The sequence below is a fragment of the Dermacentor albipictus genome, chromosome 4 (assembly GCF_038994185.2).
Source record: "Dermacentor albipictus isolate Rhodes 1998 colony chromosome 4, USDA_Dalb.pri_finalv2, whole genome shotgun sequence".
Lineage (NCBI taxonomy): Eukaryota > Metazoa > Arthropoda > Arachnida > Ixodida > Ixodidae > Dermacentor > Dermacentor albipictus.
The window spans coordinates 37,964,338-37,984,056 of record NC_091824.1 but is presented as its reverse complement, the minus strand read 5'-3'; the positions used below and the strand labels follow the sequence as shown (position 1 = coordinate 37,984,056).

General features: G+C 45.0%; 1 protein-coding gene across 1 annotated transcript; it reads right to left on the bottom strand.

Moving 5' to 3' along the window:
- Positions 1 to 3,901: 3,901 nt before the first annotated feature.
- Positions 3,902 to 4,444, bottom strand: LOC139059518 (protein GVQW3-like). The gene has a single exon (XM_070537940.1). It carries the CDS (start codon positions 4,442 to 4,444, stop codon positions 3,902 to 3,904), a length of 543 nt encoding a protein of 180 aa, XP_070394041.1.
- Positions 4,445 to 19,719: the final 15,275 nt, after the last annotated feature.

Below are 19,719 nucleotides of genomic sequence, written 5' to 3'. Positions count from 1 at the left end.
AGGAACCCCGGCCAGTGCAGTGCCGCGTAGAAACCCTTTCAGGCTGGAGTTTTCTTAGCGACTAGTGTTGTTTCCAGTGTGCAGCTGAAGAAATATCCGCTTAAGCCAGAGTTTCGCCAACTTGCGCAGTACATCACCCCTTTCAGTAGTAGCCGCATAGCACGAGCCCTCTCCCTTGTGAGCCTTCAAAAGAATACTTTTTTTGAATTATGAAGCTACATTTACATTCTGAGTTATTCAAGTACATTAACCATAGCAGAGAGAGCGCCGAGAAATGCTTGGTTATATTTTTTTAGGCGATTGATAGAATTATGTATTTGAATATGAAGAATATATTTCCTTTCTGGTTACAAGAAAATAAATTCGAGGGTTTGTGTAGCTCAAGCCACATCGCATGTCTGATTCAGAATACATCATGTGTCTGCGCTTTGATTAGATTAATATAAAAATCAAGAAATTGCTTACACACAGTTAAGTTGATGTTTCCGAACAGTTCTAGAACTCTAGTTCTTCCTAGAACTCCTCTTTGGCTGCTGTGGTAAGGAGTTGCAAAACGTAGTCTTGTAAGCCGTCAGAAAAATATTCTATATTTCAACGGAAAGGATTGCGGGCAAGCTTCAGCGGTGCATTCTGATTTGCATCTATATCATGAAATTATGTCTGAACTGTTTTTAATGACTTGACAAAGGTTCCTTAGGCGGTGCAAATACGGCGGTGAGGCTTTTGGTGCAAGTTACATTTCCGTTGACAACTTTTGTCTCCGCAAGAACAACCAGCAGGTACAAAGATGATAAGAGAGAAAAAGACGGTGAGAAAGGATGCACGTTTTAAAACTTTTGTCAAGCATTCGAATACTGTACGAACACCTGTATGTGAACGCTATGCATGCGAACGCAATGTGCGAATATTCTGCAACAACATACGTCCTCGCAAAGCCTTAAGCGGACTGAATTGCGTCCAGACACGACGGTGACATCGAATTGCGAAATTGAAAGAGTGGAGGGTGGCGAAGCGTCCAAGCATTAATACGAAATAGGGGTATTATTCTATGTGTCTTGGAACCGAAGCAGCGGCTGAACGAAATCACGCGAAATCTAAGATTGCAGGACTGTGGCAGTTAATGCCATTCTGGCCTACACATGTCGCCATGACCTTTCTCTTGTGTTACGTATGGGCACCACAAAGTGTTTTTTTTTAAGCGAAGCTCCTATTGCGTACTTGACCAGGATGTTGTATCGCGTGCAGCTAGCTGCTCAGTTTCTTGCTTGCTAGAGTGCGCCAGCAATCGATTCGCCCCTATAGCCAGCGTTTCGCTGGCTCAAAATGTACAAGTTCTGTTAGAAAAGTATCTGACCTTTGGCCGAATAAATAGAACTGGCATAACTGCAGCGTTGGAAACCTAATCACCCTCAAAGTAATCTCATTGGGAGTCCATACACTTCTCCCAGCGATGCTGCCATTTTTGGAAGCATTCCGAGAAGTCCTCTTTCGGGATGGAGTTTAGCTCAGCTGTCGTTGTAGCCAGAACGTCGTCTCTTGTCTGAAATTGCGCTCCTTTCAATGGCCACTTAATTTTGGGAAACAGCCAGAAATTGTACAGGGCCATATTAGGAGGGTAAGGAGCCTGTTGAACTACATGAGTCAGGTTTTTCGCCAAAAACTCTAAATGAAGTGCGAGAAATGTGCAGAAGCATTGTCGTGATGGATGCGCCAATTTCCTGTTGACCACAACTCCGGTCTTTTGTGCCGCACAGCATCACGTAGGTGATGGAGGACATCCTCTCCCTGTAGTGATCCTGTAGTGCGTACTCGTGGTCTACCACACCGGGGGAGTCAAAGAAAGCAGTCAGCATCACTTTGACGCTGCTGCGCACTTGGCGGCCCTTCTTTGGTCTTGGTTTTTTATTTATTTATTTATTTATTTATTTATTAAGTACTGCTAGCCTGAATTTCAGGCCTTAAGCAGGAGTGGGTTACTCTTCGGTACAAATGTACCTGAACAACAAAAAGAGCACACATACAATAAATGGAACTGGAGAAAAAGTGAATGCTGTGTGAAGTACGGCACTGAATTATATAATTTCAAATGGTAAAATGTTATATATATGAACACACATCATATCGCAATAGTAGATATATGAATACACATCAAGACATATTTGACAAGTGCGTTGCTCTACAATTGACAATGTGAAGGAAACAAGAGAGAAAAAAAAAGGTATTTGGTTCGATGCGTTATACATGACAATGCGATGCACAATATAAAGAAAACATAACTGTAAAAACATCAAAATAAAGAAAAGTAGGAGATAAGTGCAACGCTTTCATGAAACGTTGCTAGATCATTGGTGAAAAGACACTATCATTTCACATTTTGAAGTGCGGCAGTAAAAGTGGCAACAGAAGAGCTCTCGATTATTTCTCTGGGCAAACGATTCCAATCACGGATTGTACGGGGGAAGAAAGAATTCATGTAAGTGTTGGTTCTACAATAAATTTCGCTAACTTTTTTTGAATGGAAAGAACGAGTGGAACGCTGCGTAAGAGGTTTCAAGTACGCGTTTTTGTCGATTCCAAGGTTATCATTGTATATCATGTAGAATGTTTTTAGCCTTTCGCGGTACCGTCTTGTTTGAAGGGATTCTAGATTTGCAGAAGTTAATAGAGCAGTCGGTGATGTTTTGCTGCTGTACGAATTAAAAATGAATCTAGCTGCCTTTCGCTGAATGCTTTCTAGTTTCCTTATATTTGTATTTGTGTGCGGATCCCACACTGCTGCAGCGTATTCGAGTGTTGGTCTTATATACGTTTTGTAGGCCAAAAGTTTTACTTCGCTTGAAGCTTTGGGAAGTGTTCGCCGTAAGTAGCCTAGTAGTCTCATGGCTTTCTTGTGTATGTATGTGATGTGATCATTCCATCGAAGATCGGATGTAATAGTTACCCCTAAATATTTGTAACTTGGAACTACAGATAGATTGTTACCGTTGATGCTATAAGTGAAAATGAGTGGGTTCATCTTACGCGTAAGTCTCATCGCTACCGTTTTGCTGTGGTTTATTTGCATCTGCCACGAAGTACACCAATTTGAAATTTGGGCTAAAGATTTGTTAAGAGAAACCTGGTCGTCAGAACTGTGGATTTCATTATATAGAATGCAATCGTCCGCAAATAAGCGGATTTTTACCGGTATGTCTTGAGCAATGTCGTTGATGAAGATTAAAAAGAATAATGGCCCAAGAACAGAACCTTGGGGGATACCTGAATGAACGTGGGCAGAATCTGAACTGATATCGTCGATGGACACTGATTGCTGCCTAAAAGACAAGTATGCTGCGATCCATGCAAGGAGGGAATCGTTTTTGAGTATAGGTCTTAGTTTCGAAAGAAGTTTAGGATGCGATACACGATCAAAAGCTTTCTCGAAGTCAAGGAATATGATGTCAACCTGACCAGATTTATCCAACGCTGCGGCAAAGTTGTGAATGCTCTCTAGTAGTTGCGTTTTTGTAGAAACTCCGCGTCGGAAACCATGCTGGCGACTATCGATTATTTTGTTATCTTCAATGAAGCTGGAAATATGCTTAAAAATGATGTGTTCTAGTACTTTAGCGCAAGTGCAGAGAAGAGAAATTGGCCTATAAGAGGTAACAATGGAAGGATCACCTTTTTTGGGTATTGGAGTTATTCTGGCGCATTTCCAATCACTAGGAATTTCGGCATGTGACAGCGATTTACTAAATATTAAACATAAGAATTTTGCGCACCACTCAGCATATCGATGTAGGAAAGCGTTAGGGATTCCGTCTATTCCAGATGATTTTTTGACGTCTAGTTTGAGTAAAATTGATAGTATTCCCTCCTCACTGATAGTGATGTCATCAATTGGTGGTACTGCTTCAAGTTACGTGGAATGCTTCCACTGTGACTGCTGGGATTTGGTTTCCAGGTCGTAACCGTACACCCGAGACTCGTCACTAGTAATTATGGTGTTCATGAAGTCGGGGTCTCTGTTAGTCAAATCAAGCATGTCCAGTGAGACTTCAACACAAAGTTGCTTTTGCTTCACCGTGAAGAGCTCCGGCACGAATTTCGGCGCAACTTTCTTCTTGGCCAAATATTCGGTCATTGTGCAATGTGCAGAAAAAATGCTGATGCCCACCTCTTCCGCAATTTCTCGGATAGTCACACGACGGTCCCGCATCACCACAGAGTTCACTTCGGCAATGAGCTGGTCTTTTCGGCATGTTGATAGACGACCGGGGGGTGGCTCGGTCTCCACCGATGTGCGGCCGTCTTTAAACCGGTTGTACCACTCCTTAACCTGTGTGCTGCTCATAGCATCGCCATTGAAAGTCGTGTAAATATTCCGAATGTCTTCCACTTGGCTGTCGTCAAGTTTCTGGTGAAATTTCATGAAGTAGCGCTGCTCCAGCCGGTCCGTCATTTTCATTGCAATAAAAACCAATGAAAGCACTGGGCACTACCTTACTCAAAGGCTGCGTCCCAGCGACTGACGCTATCGGCAGGCGGGAAAAAATTCGCGCATGCGCACGAAGGTTGGCTGATGCAAGCGCGCTTGTTTCATATCCATCAGGTGTTTGCAAAAAAAAAAAATAAAGTCGGACACTTTTCTAACTGACTTCGTATGTTGGAGTTCTAGGGCTCCAGAAGAAATCTGTGAAGCTCTCCATGATTCATTTCAAGCGATATCTGCAGAACCCCAATTTTACTGTTTCGGGGAGAAAAAACAGGATGTGGTTGGCATACCGTGTTCGGTGAAGTCAGCTTTGTGTTGACCGAACGCTTAGACTGCCCCTTGTTTTGCCGTTTCGCCAAACATCTTCTCCACAAAAGTAATCTTACACTCTCCATAATAAAACATGATCTTGGATGTGCCACATAAGTATATGCTTGAGTTAGTTTTAAGGAAATTGGAATTGATAGAGCTGAAAATGACTGAAAATCCATCTATGAGTCATTTGGGCGTCATGTCCTGCAGTTTGAGAAACACTGGCTTAAAGCGTGAACAATGTCACGTGCTGCATTAAAACTTCACACGGCTTTGTTTTCCTGTGTTTGGTCAACATCTTGATATTTTGGTTTGATATTTCGTCTATGATGGCGCATACATTTTGGCGGTGCTTCTTTTCCAGCGTATGCCTGGCTAGTATAAGATATCACCACGTCTTTTATTTGTTATTTCACTATTCATTTTTCTTTAAGCAAAACGTGGCCAGCAGTCTCGTCTTCACGTGTTTATAAACGTGAAATATTGTTCCTCATTTCACTTATGTCTTCCATGCTGACACTGAACCACGTTGATGAATTTAGGAAAATAATGTAATTTAAAATGCTATCAATGCTACGTATACAAAATCAAGCACAATGAATATACGTGTTTCTCATTTCACACTTGGAAGTAAACGGAACGACACATATCTCAAGAACAATGCCTAAAATATTTTAAATTACTACATCTTTGCTCTTTGTCGAGTAATTAAAACATGGTATTCATTGTTTAGTGATGTGACAAGTTCATTGACGCAACTAGTTGCTTAGTGCCTAACACTGATGAAATGCACTCTTATAACGTCACCATTTACGTTAAGCGCGTTTCAAACGCCACATGTCGTACACATAAGTTGACTCACGATAACCACACATCTGCTATGTCATACGCAGCGCAATAGGTTTCATGTTCTTCTTACATCCTTCTTGCTCGTGATAGTTCAGCACGGTAATCCTATGCCAGACTGCGCTTTTACTCAATTGAAACAAGGGTGATTAATTCACGATATGCGCGAAATAAAGTAGCCTCACGTAACATTTGTATCCTGTTCTGTTTTTATTTACTGGAAGGCTTTGGCACTCAAAACATGTGCTCGTATCCCTCGATTTTTCACACAAAGGTAAAGTAGGCAGCTCTCAATCTATTAATGTTACTAAACAAACATTTTGTACTATCTATCTACATGTACACTTCATTTTATTAAAGGAGGTTCCACGCTTTTCTGATATGGATCTTTGGGTCCTCCTTATCGAATCGAAAACTTCTTTCCATACTCTTTCCCAATACATCCTCATTGCACATGAATCCACCTTTGCGTGGCAGTTATTCATCTCCTGTGAGCAAATACCAGTGAAACCGATCAACGGGCGAAACCGAACCACATCAGTACAAAATACACATCCTTATCAGAACATTTAAACTCTCTAGGACACCAAAACATTTGCAGAACAGTGCAGAAGTCTTACAAGCACTCACATACTAATTGCTAGTAATCGATGCGTGCAGACCTGTTGGTACAGTAAATCCTGAACGTCGGTTTGCGTCGGCACTGCCTTTTTGACAGTATCAGGGCCGACGCCGTTGGACAGAGTGGGTGTGGTCGTCGCCTGCGCTAGATGAATAAAAAGGAGAGGTGAATTCTTGCACGGGTGAGCCTTGATTAGCCTCCATGATACGCGACATTGTGTGGCTCGTAGCGGCAACAAGGCTAGAGACAGAGATTCACTATCGCCACACACAAGCAAAAACCTGAACCGATGCATTTCTTCCCCTGGTCATGGCTTGTAATCTACGCATTGTGGTCATTTATCAGGTACACTATCATGACCTCAAGATAAATATATCGATATACCAGCACGCGATTAGGAACAGCAATCTTTCGCATTTATTATTTGTGTAAATGAAGGTCAGTAAATATAAGTAATAAAGAAAGGAAGAACTAAAGAGATAATCATACTGGTACAAAAAGAGCTGTATATAGAATTCCGAATAATGTACCGATAATACAGCACGAGACTACTGTAACATTCACAGAAAGCGCCAGGAAGATGGCAAATTTTTTGTTCTGCAAATTGTAAACAAAATTAAGGCATAGGGGATGTAAACATTGCTGAGCACACCTATATATAAAATAAACTTCCGCGAAACATTTAGTGGGACAGCTGATAATGCGTCTGCTGGAAAAATACGATGCGATTTTAATTAGTGGTCAAGCATAACAGCGCCAGTGACGAAAATACGTTAAATAAAATTATAGATTATGTGGTCTTACGTGCTAAAGCCACGATTTGATTATGAGACACGCCGTAGTGGGGGACTGCGGTAATTTGGACCACGCGGGGTTCTTAAACGTGGACCTACATCTAAGTACACGGGTGTTTTCGCATTTCTCCCCCTTCGAAATACGTCCGCTGTGGCCGGAATTCGATTCCGTGACCTCGTGCTTACGAGCCCAACACGACAGCCTCTAAGCAACCACAGTGGGTGACTAAACTTTGTGATTCTGACCGCTTTAATTTTAATGCAATATAAATGGTTCAGGAGAGTGGATTGTATTAGATATATGATATAATAACGTGCACCGCAAGCTCTACACGTGCTTTTATGAAAATATGAACTCCAAATGACATTTAGCGAATTAGTTGAGAGTGACCGCTTGCATGCTTTAAAAACTGCTTATATAAATTTTGAAGTTTTATGTTTTGTATGGAGTTAAGGCGGTTGGATCTCCATACCTCGTAAGCAATTGTGGGAAGTCTCAAAAGATACGGAACAATTTGTTTACGCGATTTTCTACAAACCAGTTCTGGCTTCATCTTGGAGGAGATGTGGCATGACGTCGCCAGGCAGGAGGTGGTCTCGAGGGAGCGGAACATGGTGACGTCTTGTCCGACGCTCTAGCCGGCAATAACACCTGCTATGCTGCTGGAAAACGAAATCTATTACTATAATCTACTGGACCCGAGGTTATCTGATGTTTTTTATGCGTTTCCGATGTTCCGCACCTTAAATTACCCCAAGAAATATCGAAAGCTTTATGTCCATACTTTTAAAGGAGAAATGCTTTGCTCGTGTTGCAGAATCATTTGTCGAAGGGGTTGCGACAGTTGTGTGTTTTGTCAGTGGACTGTATACCAACAGGAACGCAATTCTCATGCGGCGATGCGTAGTTGGGTTCAGGTGCATTCTGTGTGAGTATGAGATTGTTAAGTATTTAGTGTATCGTGCAGGGCTGTTGGTGTCTTCGGAAAATATTATAAGGTGGTATCGTTGACATATACAATTTCAAGCAATTTCTGCATTGCTCGCAATATCCGCGCATGTCGTGCTCCAAAAAAGTGCATTATTATTCGTTTGCTTATAGGACACAGGCAATTGAATTAGTCGATGTGAATGGCAGGGAAAAAATGTATGCGAATCACCGATCGCTTGCGCTACAGCAAGATCCCTAAAGCCTCGTTTTGTGACCATTTTTCTCATAAAGCACGGTTCTTGAGCGGTAATATGCTTGGAAATGTGTTGATTTTAATCGTTATTTTAGAGTTTCAAAGATTGGCAGAGATTAGTAAGGACTTTCAAGTTTCTTGATTATAAGCAATCTTAGTGTGCTGACCTGCAAAATATCTCGCTTGATCTGCCTTCTTGAACATTTAGGGGAAGATGTGCAGAAACCATCGACGATGATTGATAAAGCAGACAAATAGCCAAATGGTTCTTGAAAACTATTCGCCCTGTTGAAAGAATAATGCACTTGAAAGTGTATTGTGTATCACAGAGGAGTATTAGGCACTGGCTAAAAGGCGTCATTTTGTGCTTACATTTCCCCAACTTCTAAGTGCGCCTTCAGAATGCCTGAAAACGTGAAATAAATCTGAAAACTTCAAGCAAGTCGTCGAACTTCAAGCAAGACTGCAAATGTCCAGCAAGTTTACAAACCTAAAGCAAATCTGCAAACGTCAAGCATGTCTGCAAACTTCCAGCAAGTCTTAAAGCATCTAGCAAGTCTTAAAACGTCCAGCAAGTCTGCAAATGTCCAGCAAGTTTGCAAACGTCAAGCAAGTGTGCAAACGTCAAGCAAAGCTACAAACGTCAAGCAAATCTGAAAACTTCAAGCAGGTCTGAAAAGGTCAGGCAAGTCAGAAAACTTCAAGCGAGAAGCAAGTCTGAAAACTTCAAGCAGATCTGAAAACTTCAAAGAAATCGCAAAACGAGAAGCATGCCTGAAAACATCGTGCAACTCTGAAAACGTGCAGCAAGCCTGAAAACGTCAAGTCTGCAAACGTCAAGGAAGTGTGCAAACGACCAGTTAGTTTGAAAACGCTGAGGAAGCGTGAAAACGTCAAGTATGAAAACGTCCAGCAAGTCTGAAAACATCAAGTCTGCAAACATCAAGCAAGTGTGGAAACGAGCAGCAAGTGTAGAAACGAGCAGCAAGTCTGCAAACGTCAAGCAAATCTGTGAACGTCATGCTTGTGTGAAGACTTGAAAGCAAGTCCAAAAACGCCCAGCAAATCTGCAATTTTCCAGCAGGCCTGCGAAGGTGGAGCAAAGCTGCAAATGTCCAGCAAATTTGAAACCGTCAAGCAAGCCTGAAAACGTCACCGGCTCCCCATTGTCTGCGCCGTCACGTGCCCATTGACGCACGCACTGGGGCATACTTCGAGTCAACCAGATGGCTGCAACGTGACGTGAGCAATGGCCCACGCACTTTTTTCAGCTGGAACCGCAGAGTCGCCGTGGCGTGTGGGAAGCCTGCGCGTCTCGCAACCGGGATATTCAGGTTCGATTCCCTCCCAAACGTCAGCTAACGAAATGTTCCTTTCAAAGCCAATCATTTACAGTGCTAGAGGAACCTCCATGAGAAATTTGACGTCAGTACGAGTATTCTTTGAGTCGTTTCTTACTCATTGCGCCGTGGGCCGTTTTTTTCGAACCATCTTTCGATACCGCCGACTACGACACATTTTTGCTTAATGTTGTGTACAATGCTTTCGCATTAGAAAAACTTGAAGGACACTTAAGCTTCGCCTTTAAAGGGCCTCTAAACCCCCTCTGATATGTTTTAAATATTTGAAGAACACATGCGCATCGAGTTCAGCATGCCGCCAGGATCAACAATGCCAACGCTGCAGCGCTACCCAACGCGGGCGCGCCGCAAAAAAAAAAAAAAAACATGCTTTTTTCCAGGCCTTTCCGGTATCCTCAATGGTTGTCGTGACGTCTCCAGGATGCATCTGGTGATGTCACCAGCGCCAGACGCTGTCGATTGGCTGAACAAGAACCCACGATTTCCGGTTTGTCTGCTAGCAGGCACGCGCGCTCCCTGCTCTTCCTCGTCGGGTTGCCCGCTCGTGCGCACTTGCTAATCGTTAACTCTATACGGGCCGCAATGCAAATGCCAAGAGCCTCGCGTTCCAACACAGTTGTGTTTAGCGGTCTTATTAGCGGCGCGAACAGGCTCCCTCTGTATTGTGTGATGGCATCTGTGCTGTGCTTGGCTGCAAGAGCGCCGACGGGAAAAACGAAACGACGCGATACCGGCTGCCTCATGATGACACCATGCGCACTGCCTGGCTTGAGCGAATTTGTATTCCGGCAGAATAAAAGCGCAACGGCAATTTACGTGTTTGTGGGTGCCACTTCGGTGTCATACACGCAGCTGCATCGATGGTACCATTAGCGCGCAATGGGCTGAAAGCCAGTGGGCGAAAACAGTTGAGCGTACAGTCACAATCTTAATGACAGCGAACACTGGAGCGCGTGCCAGTCAGTACGCGAAGAACACCCTAATCCGCAGCTAGCATTTCTTTGTAGTTTGTGACCGTAGCGGACGCACTGCGTCATCGTCTGCTACCGCCGCCACCGCACGGAATCTATAAATGAAGCAGCGAGTAGTCTCATGCGCATGCTCATTTCAGCGGCCTTTCAATAGGTTATCACAGACGATGCGCGAGTGACATGTAGGAGTGGATTCGCAAAACCACCTAACTAGGATAGTGCGCTAGCCGCTCACCAGAGTGTTCTGCATCTAAAATGCGCCATACACTCCCTTGTTCAATGTCATAAATATTGTGACTGTACCAACCCATATCAGCGCCACCATCTGGGGATGGTGGCGACGGCGGCTGTTCGTCTCCAGCCGAGGTGCTTCGGCGCGGATTGCCACCGTATGGATCCATATATTGGCGAGTCTATCAAGACGTGCGCGCCACACAGGGCCCATAGCGGCACGCTTCGCTGGAGCACGGTCCGGAACGGCAGCAGCAGTGGGTAGCCAAGAAGCTCGGATTCGCAGTAACCGGAAGTAGACAGCGTTTCGAAAAGCGCGCTGCCCATGACGTATGTCAAGCGACATTTGGAGGAGCACACGGCGACGAGGAGGCCAGCCGACGAACGGAGAGAGTTCACGAGGGTTGCAATGTGGGCTTGTTGGTAATGCATCTTCAAGGGGAGTATGGTAGTATGGCTCTCTCTGAAAAAGAACTGAAATTTCTGCGCGTGGCCTAACTTATCACAAAATGTATCGCTATGATTGTTAATCTGTTCACGTGGATGTGACTCATGTTCTTTGAGTGTATAAGTACGACCTGGTTTTCGACAATAAACAGTGTTGGAAGTTAGCGCTGTGTGTGTCCCTTTGTGTCTTCTCTTGTCCCGTCTTTGAATCGCGCTACCATACTCCCCTTGAAGAACGGAGAGAGGTGCAGGAAAGAGCGAAACGAGCGAGGGCCGCGGTGGGATCACCGAACGCGTCTAACTCCGCTATTACGGCACTATTTCAAAAATTATCGCGGCTGTGTGTTCGTTTCGCACGCGTGCGCAACAGTAAGACCACAATTAAATTTCCACCTTTGGGTTGTTTTGGGGCATGTCTCTGGCTTCTTCTCGCGCTTTATGGAAACGAAATGTTTCCCTGGGAACGCTGGTGGTGTACGCTATGCAGGAAGGCGAGCTTTCTGATTGTTTTCTTTCTATCCCCTGACCAACCCCTCCGGCGGGCGCCGCCGCTGTGCCGGATTCGCGGAGGCGAGTGCAATCTGCACGGTATTGCAAGGAATCGAGCGGGGCGCGCCGTTCCTCCTAAGACAGGACTCGAATGACAGCTGCAAATGGGGTTTGTGCTTCAGTTCCCGCGTAAGAGAATTATGTTTTCTCATATATTCAAATTACAGCCCTGCGCTACCACGTCTATAGGTTGTGTGTAAGTGGTACGTTACGAATTTTCTGAAGCACAATAATTTGAGAAATTCAAATAGTTCAGTAACGTTGATGCGCCGCGCGGAGAGTATGCGTGGTTCGGGATGAATGACTCGGGATAATTTTTATTTCGATAGCAATTATATGGACACTCCAGTCGTATTTCTGCCGTAGGCGTCTGCGTGAGGTCCTGTATGGGTGAAAGCGCGTGAGAGTGAGCTGGCGAACGCGGTTCAATCTCGCGTGCGCCAGTGAAGACCGCCGCCCCCCCCGGATGCGGGCCTCTCCTGTCGCGCGCGAGGCAGAGGGGGGGGGGGGGGGTCAGGCGAGGGAGACCACGTGAATCGGCGTTGGCCACGCGAATCGCGGACGCCGTAGAGACGCATTGCCGTCGCTCGTGTGTCTTGGAAGCATTACCCCTCGAGCGATGGGAAACCTTGTTGTCCAGCCCCGACCTACCAACCCAGCTCGCGCTGGCGGCTAGGGGCCAGGAACTGCTGGACGCATATGGGACCTGAGAAGAAGGTTCCACCCCATCTGGTGCCAGCGCGCACCAACCGTCACTAAGGGCTCAGCACAAAAGTCGATTCTCTCTCTCTCTCTCTCTCCCGCGATGTTTGGAGAGTGCCGGTAGCTTCGTAGGCGCTGTGCTTTCGACATTTCGTTCGCGTTGAAGCGACAGAAGCACGGAGCGCGGGGCTTCGGCTTTCGGGCGGAACTGCCACTTTTTTATTTGTAAGCATCACATGGCCCGTTTAGCGAAAAAAGCCGGCGTCTGTCGCATGGGCAAGGGAAAAACGGCAGGTAAATTCTCGTTCGCAGTTAAGCCACACGATGAGCCGAAATAGAGCACCAGGTGTTGCGTGAGGGAGAGGGTATCGCCGCGACTCGTAACCCGATGGGCATCGGGGACATGCGGCATTGGCACCTAATGCTGACTCGGGCAGTACCAACGCTATTGCAAATTTCTCGCAGTTCAACATTCGTAGGATCACTCAGTGCTGTTCAATTGGACATTAATGCCGTCGCATTCAAAATTCATAAGAAGTGCTTTGGCGTCCGCGGCATTTATTTTCAGGTTATCTTGGTGGGTGCATGAGTTTCTCTTTCGTTTATCGATATACCGAGGCACTTAACTTGCTAGAATACGGGTATGACTTGCTGTTGAATTGACACCACCTAATTACACGCCTATTCATTAAATATCATAATTCCTGAGTTCTCAGCTGACCTTGAGGCCTAGTTTTGTGGCTGCATTGTACACATAATCGCAAGTGTTTTTTAATATGCTGCATTGTCCGGTACTCGCCCTTTATTGTCCGCAAACACAAGTCCCTGAACTTTCTGTTGTACCATTTGTTAATTGCGCACGAAGGATAAATCAAACCCTACTTCACTGTTTTCTAGTCTTTCCGCTATGCATTTAACATGAAGCAAGAACAACAATGGAGACAGAAGACATCCTTGCTTCAGCGCATGGTGAATTTCTTTACTTCAATACATTTTTATTACATTACAGTTTTTCGACATTGGCGTGAGATGCTTCATGCCCTCTATTGGTTGATATGGTTACACGTTCATTACATGCTTGATGATGATGATTACTTATTGGCATCCGCTATAGAACGGCGCGGTGAAAAATAGTCACCTAGGCTGCTTGATTTTAATTAGGTAAGCTGTAAATGTCTTTTATCTTGCACTTTTGCGCGCGAGAGCCCTAGTAGTCTAAATCGGTAGGCGTTCCCTCCGCTCTGCGTAACTGAAAGGCCACAGCAGACAAAGAATATCGTATCTGTGAAAAATGCTCTGTTATCCTATAAATTTATTCATACATTCAAAATACGCAGTGGGAAACAACTTCGGAATGTTTGGATATTACGGTAACATAGGTGTATTTTTTGTCAGAAGTTTGATGATTTCAGTGGCAGCGCAATATTTCAGTGGTTCCTCCGTTTCCCTATTACAAGTTCAATCACGAAAACTGCGCTACAGCCGGCAAGTAATAGCGCAAAAATCACTAGGAAACGGCAGAGCTCAGCGAATTGATCTGACCGATGTTGGGTAGCTGGAAAGTCGTCATTTCTGGGACTCACAGGGCACGACCATGCTTCCCCTAAAAATCCCCCTTCCCGGATTCTGCGTAGAAAATTGCGAAAGCCTACTTTGAGCGCGAAACTCTTGCGAACAAGCATTGCTGTCAGTATTGGATTTAGCGTATCTGTGGATTCAACAAATCCAGAAGACTTTCCCTGCAAACAGCGTGGAATCCTGTCCGTAAAACACACGTGGTCCTTTTGTTTCGCACACGACAGGCAATGTGCAACATCCGCGGCCTCCAAGAACGATCTATCTTTGGCAGCGTAGAACGCTAAACTTAGCTTGGTGTGCAGGCTTGTGAAGCTGTAGTTCGCTTTGACGTTGTGATGAATCATAGTACCAACGCGGAGGCATGGAGTGATAGCGTTCCGGCTAAGCTCATCGTCAAGTTCCTCGATTGTGTCCATAACATCGCCGTGAGTGCGTACGCTGAGCCGCGAAACGAGTTCACCGCGAAAATAGTTTGAGAAAGGAAGGATGGCGATAAGCCAGACGCTGTACACGACACTGCGTGCCAATTGCGAACTTCTTCTACGAGGAAAGGGTAACGAGGCAGCGTAAAAAGACGCCAGAAAGAACAGAAGGGAGTCCATCCCTGAGCTAAACTGGCAGAAATTTCTTTCTCGGAGGTCAGCCAGGGTTAACACAAGCGATGCGCATATGAGAACAACTAGGAGAAGACACAATCCAAGTTTTGCCTCAACGAGAATGTTTGCAAAAGACGACAAGACGAGGTTTGCTTTTCTGACATAGAAAACATCATATTTTTCAGAAATAATTTGGTCAAGCTCACAGTTATTGGCAATGGTATAGCTAAGAACGACCTCGTCTCCCCTGATGTCAATGTTTCCAGATATGAGCGCCTTCATAAGAGTTCTTTTGTTCCTGCCAGAAAGCCATGTTACGGTGACGTTGTAAAAACGAAGGGCTCGTAAGACAAATCCTGTGATGCCTGATAGGCAACAATAACTTGCGCTATCTTGTTTGACGCATCCGACGTTGATTACTTGATTCCTGAGCTGGCTTTGCCGGGATAGTCTCGAACGATCTTTCGCAGAATGAAATTGGCATTCTCTAGTGGATGCTTCGAGAGCACCTTGTTTGAGGCGCTGACATTGTATATCGCTCCCTTTGCGGCTACAGCGTCTACTAAGCTCACACGACAATGTTCGCGTGTTCAACAGTGTCATGAGGTCTTTCGACGCGGTTCCACCAGCAGCACTTTTATAAATTAATAAACAGTCGACCAAAGCGAAATTTACGGGACGTGTGGGACACATTTTTAGATATTTCAAGCCATCTTGGCCTAGATTTACCGCAAGCAGGTTCGTCTTTGTACTTGCATTCACATTGGCCATGATATAATGATGAAGAGGTATTCCTGGAAGCGTCCACAAAGTTGTGGCCAAAGGAAACTGGCGGAGAAAAAAAGTGTTTTCGGAATTCCAGGAGCCTTTCCACGTGACCAGTGCCACCCGATCATGCGTCGAGACGTGCGATAGTAGATTGGCAAGGAATCGCTTACCTTTCTCATCGGAAGAGGCGTTTCGCGTGGCGCCAGAACTGCAGAGAATGTTCGACAGCAAATAAAGAAGCATTGCAGTTTGTACAGCCATTTGTGAGATGAACAGCTTCCTGTAGTTGCAAAAAGCAGGGAAGTGTTGGATGCACTGTGTGAAAAAAAAAGTGCATTGTTTGAAGAGAAACTCTTTTGTACTTGCTATATTACTTTAAAATGTTTGGTTATGAACTCCTTGATAGGCACTATGGTCGGATCGCTTGGTATTGGGAACACTAGAAGCGCCTATTTGGCCATTTATTTTGCGAAAGATTCTACTTCACGGATTCCTAATAGGACTATTATTGTTATTATTATTGTTATTTTTATTTTCAAATCATATATACAATACCATAACAGTTCGCCGAAAGAAGAAGCGCCATAGAATAACTGAAAGGTTGCATATTTCTGAAGTAAAGCACTAAGATGTTATACTAAGAATAATAAATGGATAACCTGTTACTTGTAAGTAAGGGTATTTCCAATTCACATGCCTACTCGCACGATAATTATAAAACCACACAGCTGCCTTGGCAATATTTTTTCAAATACTTCTATTGCGTTGTTATAAGAAAAAAAATGTGCTTGTGTCTTTCCTGTTTTTTTAGTGCTATGCGTCATGCCTGATCTGTTTCAGTGAGGTAATCTGAGCCAGCTAAATGGCGGTATGATTCAGTGTTACTCGCCTGTTATCGTATGGGTAATGTGCCGATATGCTGAAGGACCTAACAAAGAATCAGCAGGTGTGACCCGGAAAGTGTCTTATATACCTTAGCGTTATAAGCTGCACGAAATGTTCACTACTATTTTATATAGTAAGTGAGCAGAGCTTCCCCTGCTATTTAATAGAAGCTTAAGGAGTTCTGTATATGAACATAGGCATAGCTTATATATGGCGTACTGCTATGCAGAATTCCACACCTTTACTTGAATAGCAGAACCCGTGTTCTCACTGGGACCGCCGCTAGGTTTCTAAAGGACATTTCGCGTTCTTGCCGAGGCATCCCGTAACTCAGAGCAAAGTGATTGCATCAGGCGCCACGAACCTGCTGAGAATAGTGGTGATTTACATCATTATCCTGCCAATAGCGACGTCTATGTTCAACGGTATTGACGCACGTACAGCTGAAGAGACGCTTTGCTCACCATACGCCTAAGCAACTAAACCTTTTCTGGACCTGCATGCGGGGAGCACCATTACTAAGGCAATTCGAATGCTGCAGGTGGTGGTGGTGGTAAAAACTAATTCGTCAACAGATTACATGTGGGAAGTCTTGATGGCTTCGTCAGGTGGCCGTCATACCGTGTCTTACGCGCGACTTCTAAAGCCCACGTCACGGCCTGCAGTTGAACCGCAGGTTCCGAGCTGGTCACCGTAGCCTCCCACTGTTCTCGGTTGGATAGCTGCCGTTCCGCTCTAGGTTTGAGCTCAGAGCATTCGTGCAAGATGTGTGCTAAATCGGCTTTGTCGGCCTCGCATAGCGTACATTCGCGGGAGTGTATCCCTGGGTTGACTATGGATAGTTTGTACGGGTTGGGGAAGGTGGGTGTTTGGAGTTGCCTCCTCGTAACCTGCTGGTTTTCGGTTAAGGATTTGTCTGGAGGTGGGTATTCGAGTCTGTCGTTCTTATAGTATTGCATAATTTCGTCGTAGGTTATCATGCGCTCTTTTGCCCCTTGCACGATCGGTTGGCTTACTGCCTGGTTGACGAGACTTCGGGTGAAATTGAGAGCCGCGTGGTTCCTGGGATGGGACAAGTGCGCAGCGATCCAGATTATTTCGATCTGGCGGGGCGTGAAATGTGTTTTGTTTAGGATTTGTAGCGGCGGTCCGTGGACTCTCCCTTTCCAAAATTACGCGCTGCCGTCTTGGAGTCGCAGAAAATTATTTTGGCTGCGGTATTTGTGATAGCGATTGTTATAGTGGCTTCTTTCGCTTCTTCCGCGTGCCTTCAAAAAATAGGGACCGCAATGACTGGTTTCAGGTCGTTTCCTACCACCCATGCAGAGAAAGCGTCGCGATCTCCGAGGTCAGCTACATCTACGTAGACCACCTCCTCGTGGTTTGCGTAGTGTTTCTCGAGTGCTTTGGCACGGGCTTGTCTTCGTTTGCTGTGGAACTGCGGGTGCATGTTCTTTGGTAATGGGTCGACCCTGAGGTGACTGAAGATGTATCAGGGTATAGGCTGGACGTTTGTTTGAATGCTCTCGTACGGGATGTTTAGTTTTCTTACCATGTGTCTTCCTGCAGGTGTCTTGGTTAATCTTTTGTATTTAGAAATTATAGGCTTTTACGTGCCAAAACCACTTTCTGATTATGAGGCACGCGGTAGTGGAGGGCTCCGGAAATTTCGACCACCTGGGGTTCTTTAACGTGCACCTAAATCTAAGTACACGGGTGTTTTCGCATTTCGCCCCCATCGAAATGCGGCCGCCGTGGCCGGGATTCGATCCCGCGACCTCGTGTTCAGCAGCCCAACACCATAGCCACTGAGCAACCACGGCGGGTAATCTTTTGTATTGGGCTGTTCTGTGTGCTTCAACTAGTTCAGCGAGCGTGTTGTGCACGCCCATTTTCAGGAGTCTCGGTGGTTGCTCTTATGAGGCAGTTTACCTTTTCCTTCTCCGCTTTATACAGGTTCAGATATGGGAGAGAGTACACGAAACGGCTGAGCGCGAAAGCATGGATTAGACGACCAAGATCCGCTTCCTTCATCCCAAAGTGTTTTTTCGCGATGCTTCGGATGAAACGGTTGGTTTGGTTCATGCAAGCTGTAAGTTTGTTGATAGTCGCTGTGTTTTTGCTGTTGCTTTGTAGGTGCATACCAAGTATCCGGATCATTTGACCCTCGGAAACTGCGGAGTCGTCCACGTATTTTTTCTATCGGGACGGATGTTCTTGTATGGCCTCGTGGATTGTATCGCACGACGAGAAGTTCCGATGATTTTTTGTGGAGAGCATGATAATCGTATATTTCTGGCGTGTTCTGAGACTACGTCTGCTCCATTTTGCTGTAAGTGCTGGATCTCTCCGTCGTTCCCCTTCGTTAGCCAGAGTGTAATGTCATCTGCGTAGAGGGAGTGCGAAAGGTTTGGTATTTTTTCGAGCAGCTGTGCCATTTTTATCAGTGCGAAATTTAAAAGGAGGGGTGAAAGTACCGATCATTGGCAACGTTTTCCTGTTTCCCAGTGTGAAAGGGTCGCATGTGAGTGACCAGAAACATATCTCCGTCATCCTAGTGGATAGGATGGCTTTCACGTAGTTGTGGGTTCCCTCGCCTACTCCTAGATTTGAAAGGGTTTTCTTGATAGCCTCGTGCGTGACATTGTCGAATGCTTTGGTGAAGTCTAGAGCTAGTATTACTTTGGTTAGTTTTCTGTGAATAGAGTTGATGACCTCCTCCGAAAGACTGAGCATGATATCTTGTGTGGAGAGGTGTTGTGTAAAGCCCAACAGTGTACTGGGGAAGAGTTCGTGCTTGTCCATGAGTTCTTGCAGGCAATCTAGAATCACGTGTTTGCCCAGGCACGACAGGAGGGAGATAGGTTTCAAATTTACTATTTGTAGACTCTTCCCTGGTTTTGGTACAAAGGTTATATTTGCATGTTTCCACGCTGCTGGCAGCTTGCTTTTTTCCCAGCATTGTTGTGATAGCGTTGATTGATTCCTGAGCGACAACGCATCAGTTGTCGCTCAGCTAACGATGCTAACTCCTTCGTTCCCCGAGCAATTGTTGCATGGAATAACCTACCATCACACATTGCTACTCAAATCGATTTCGCAACCTTTCAGGAACTTTTACGCAATAGGTACGTGTAAATATCCATCATGTACTGTTTCTTCACACGTTGTTCAGTGTATATATTGTTTTGATCATTTGTCTTACCGTTCTGCGTGCACATTGTACAAGTGTATTCTTGTCTCATTAATTCGTAAAGGTGACAACTGACGCAGTTTCGAGGAACACCTCGTTTTACTTCTTTTACATTATGCCTATTCAAATACCTTAATTTATTTGCTGAGATAGTTTTGTATTTTATACTGAGTTTAACTTGACTAATGTATTTCGTATGTTGT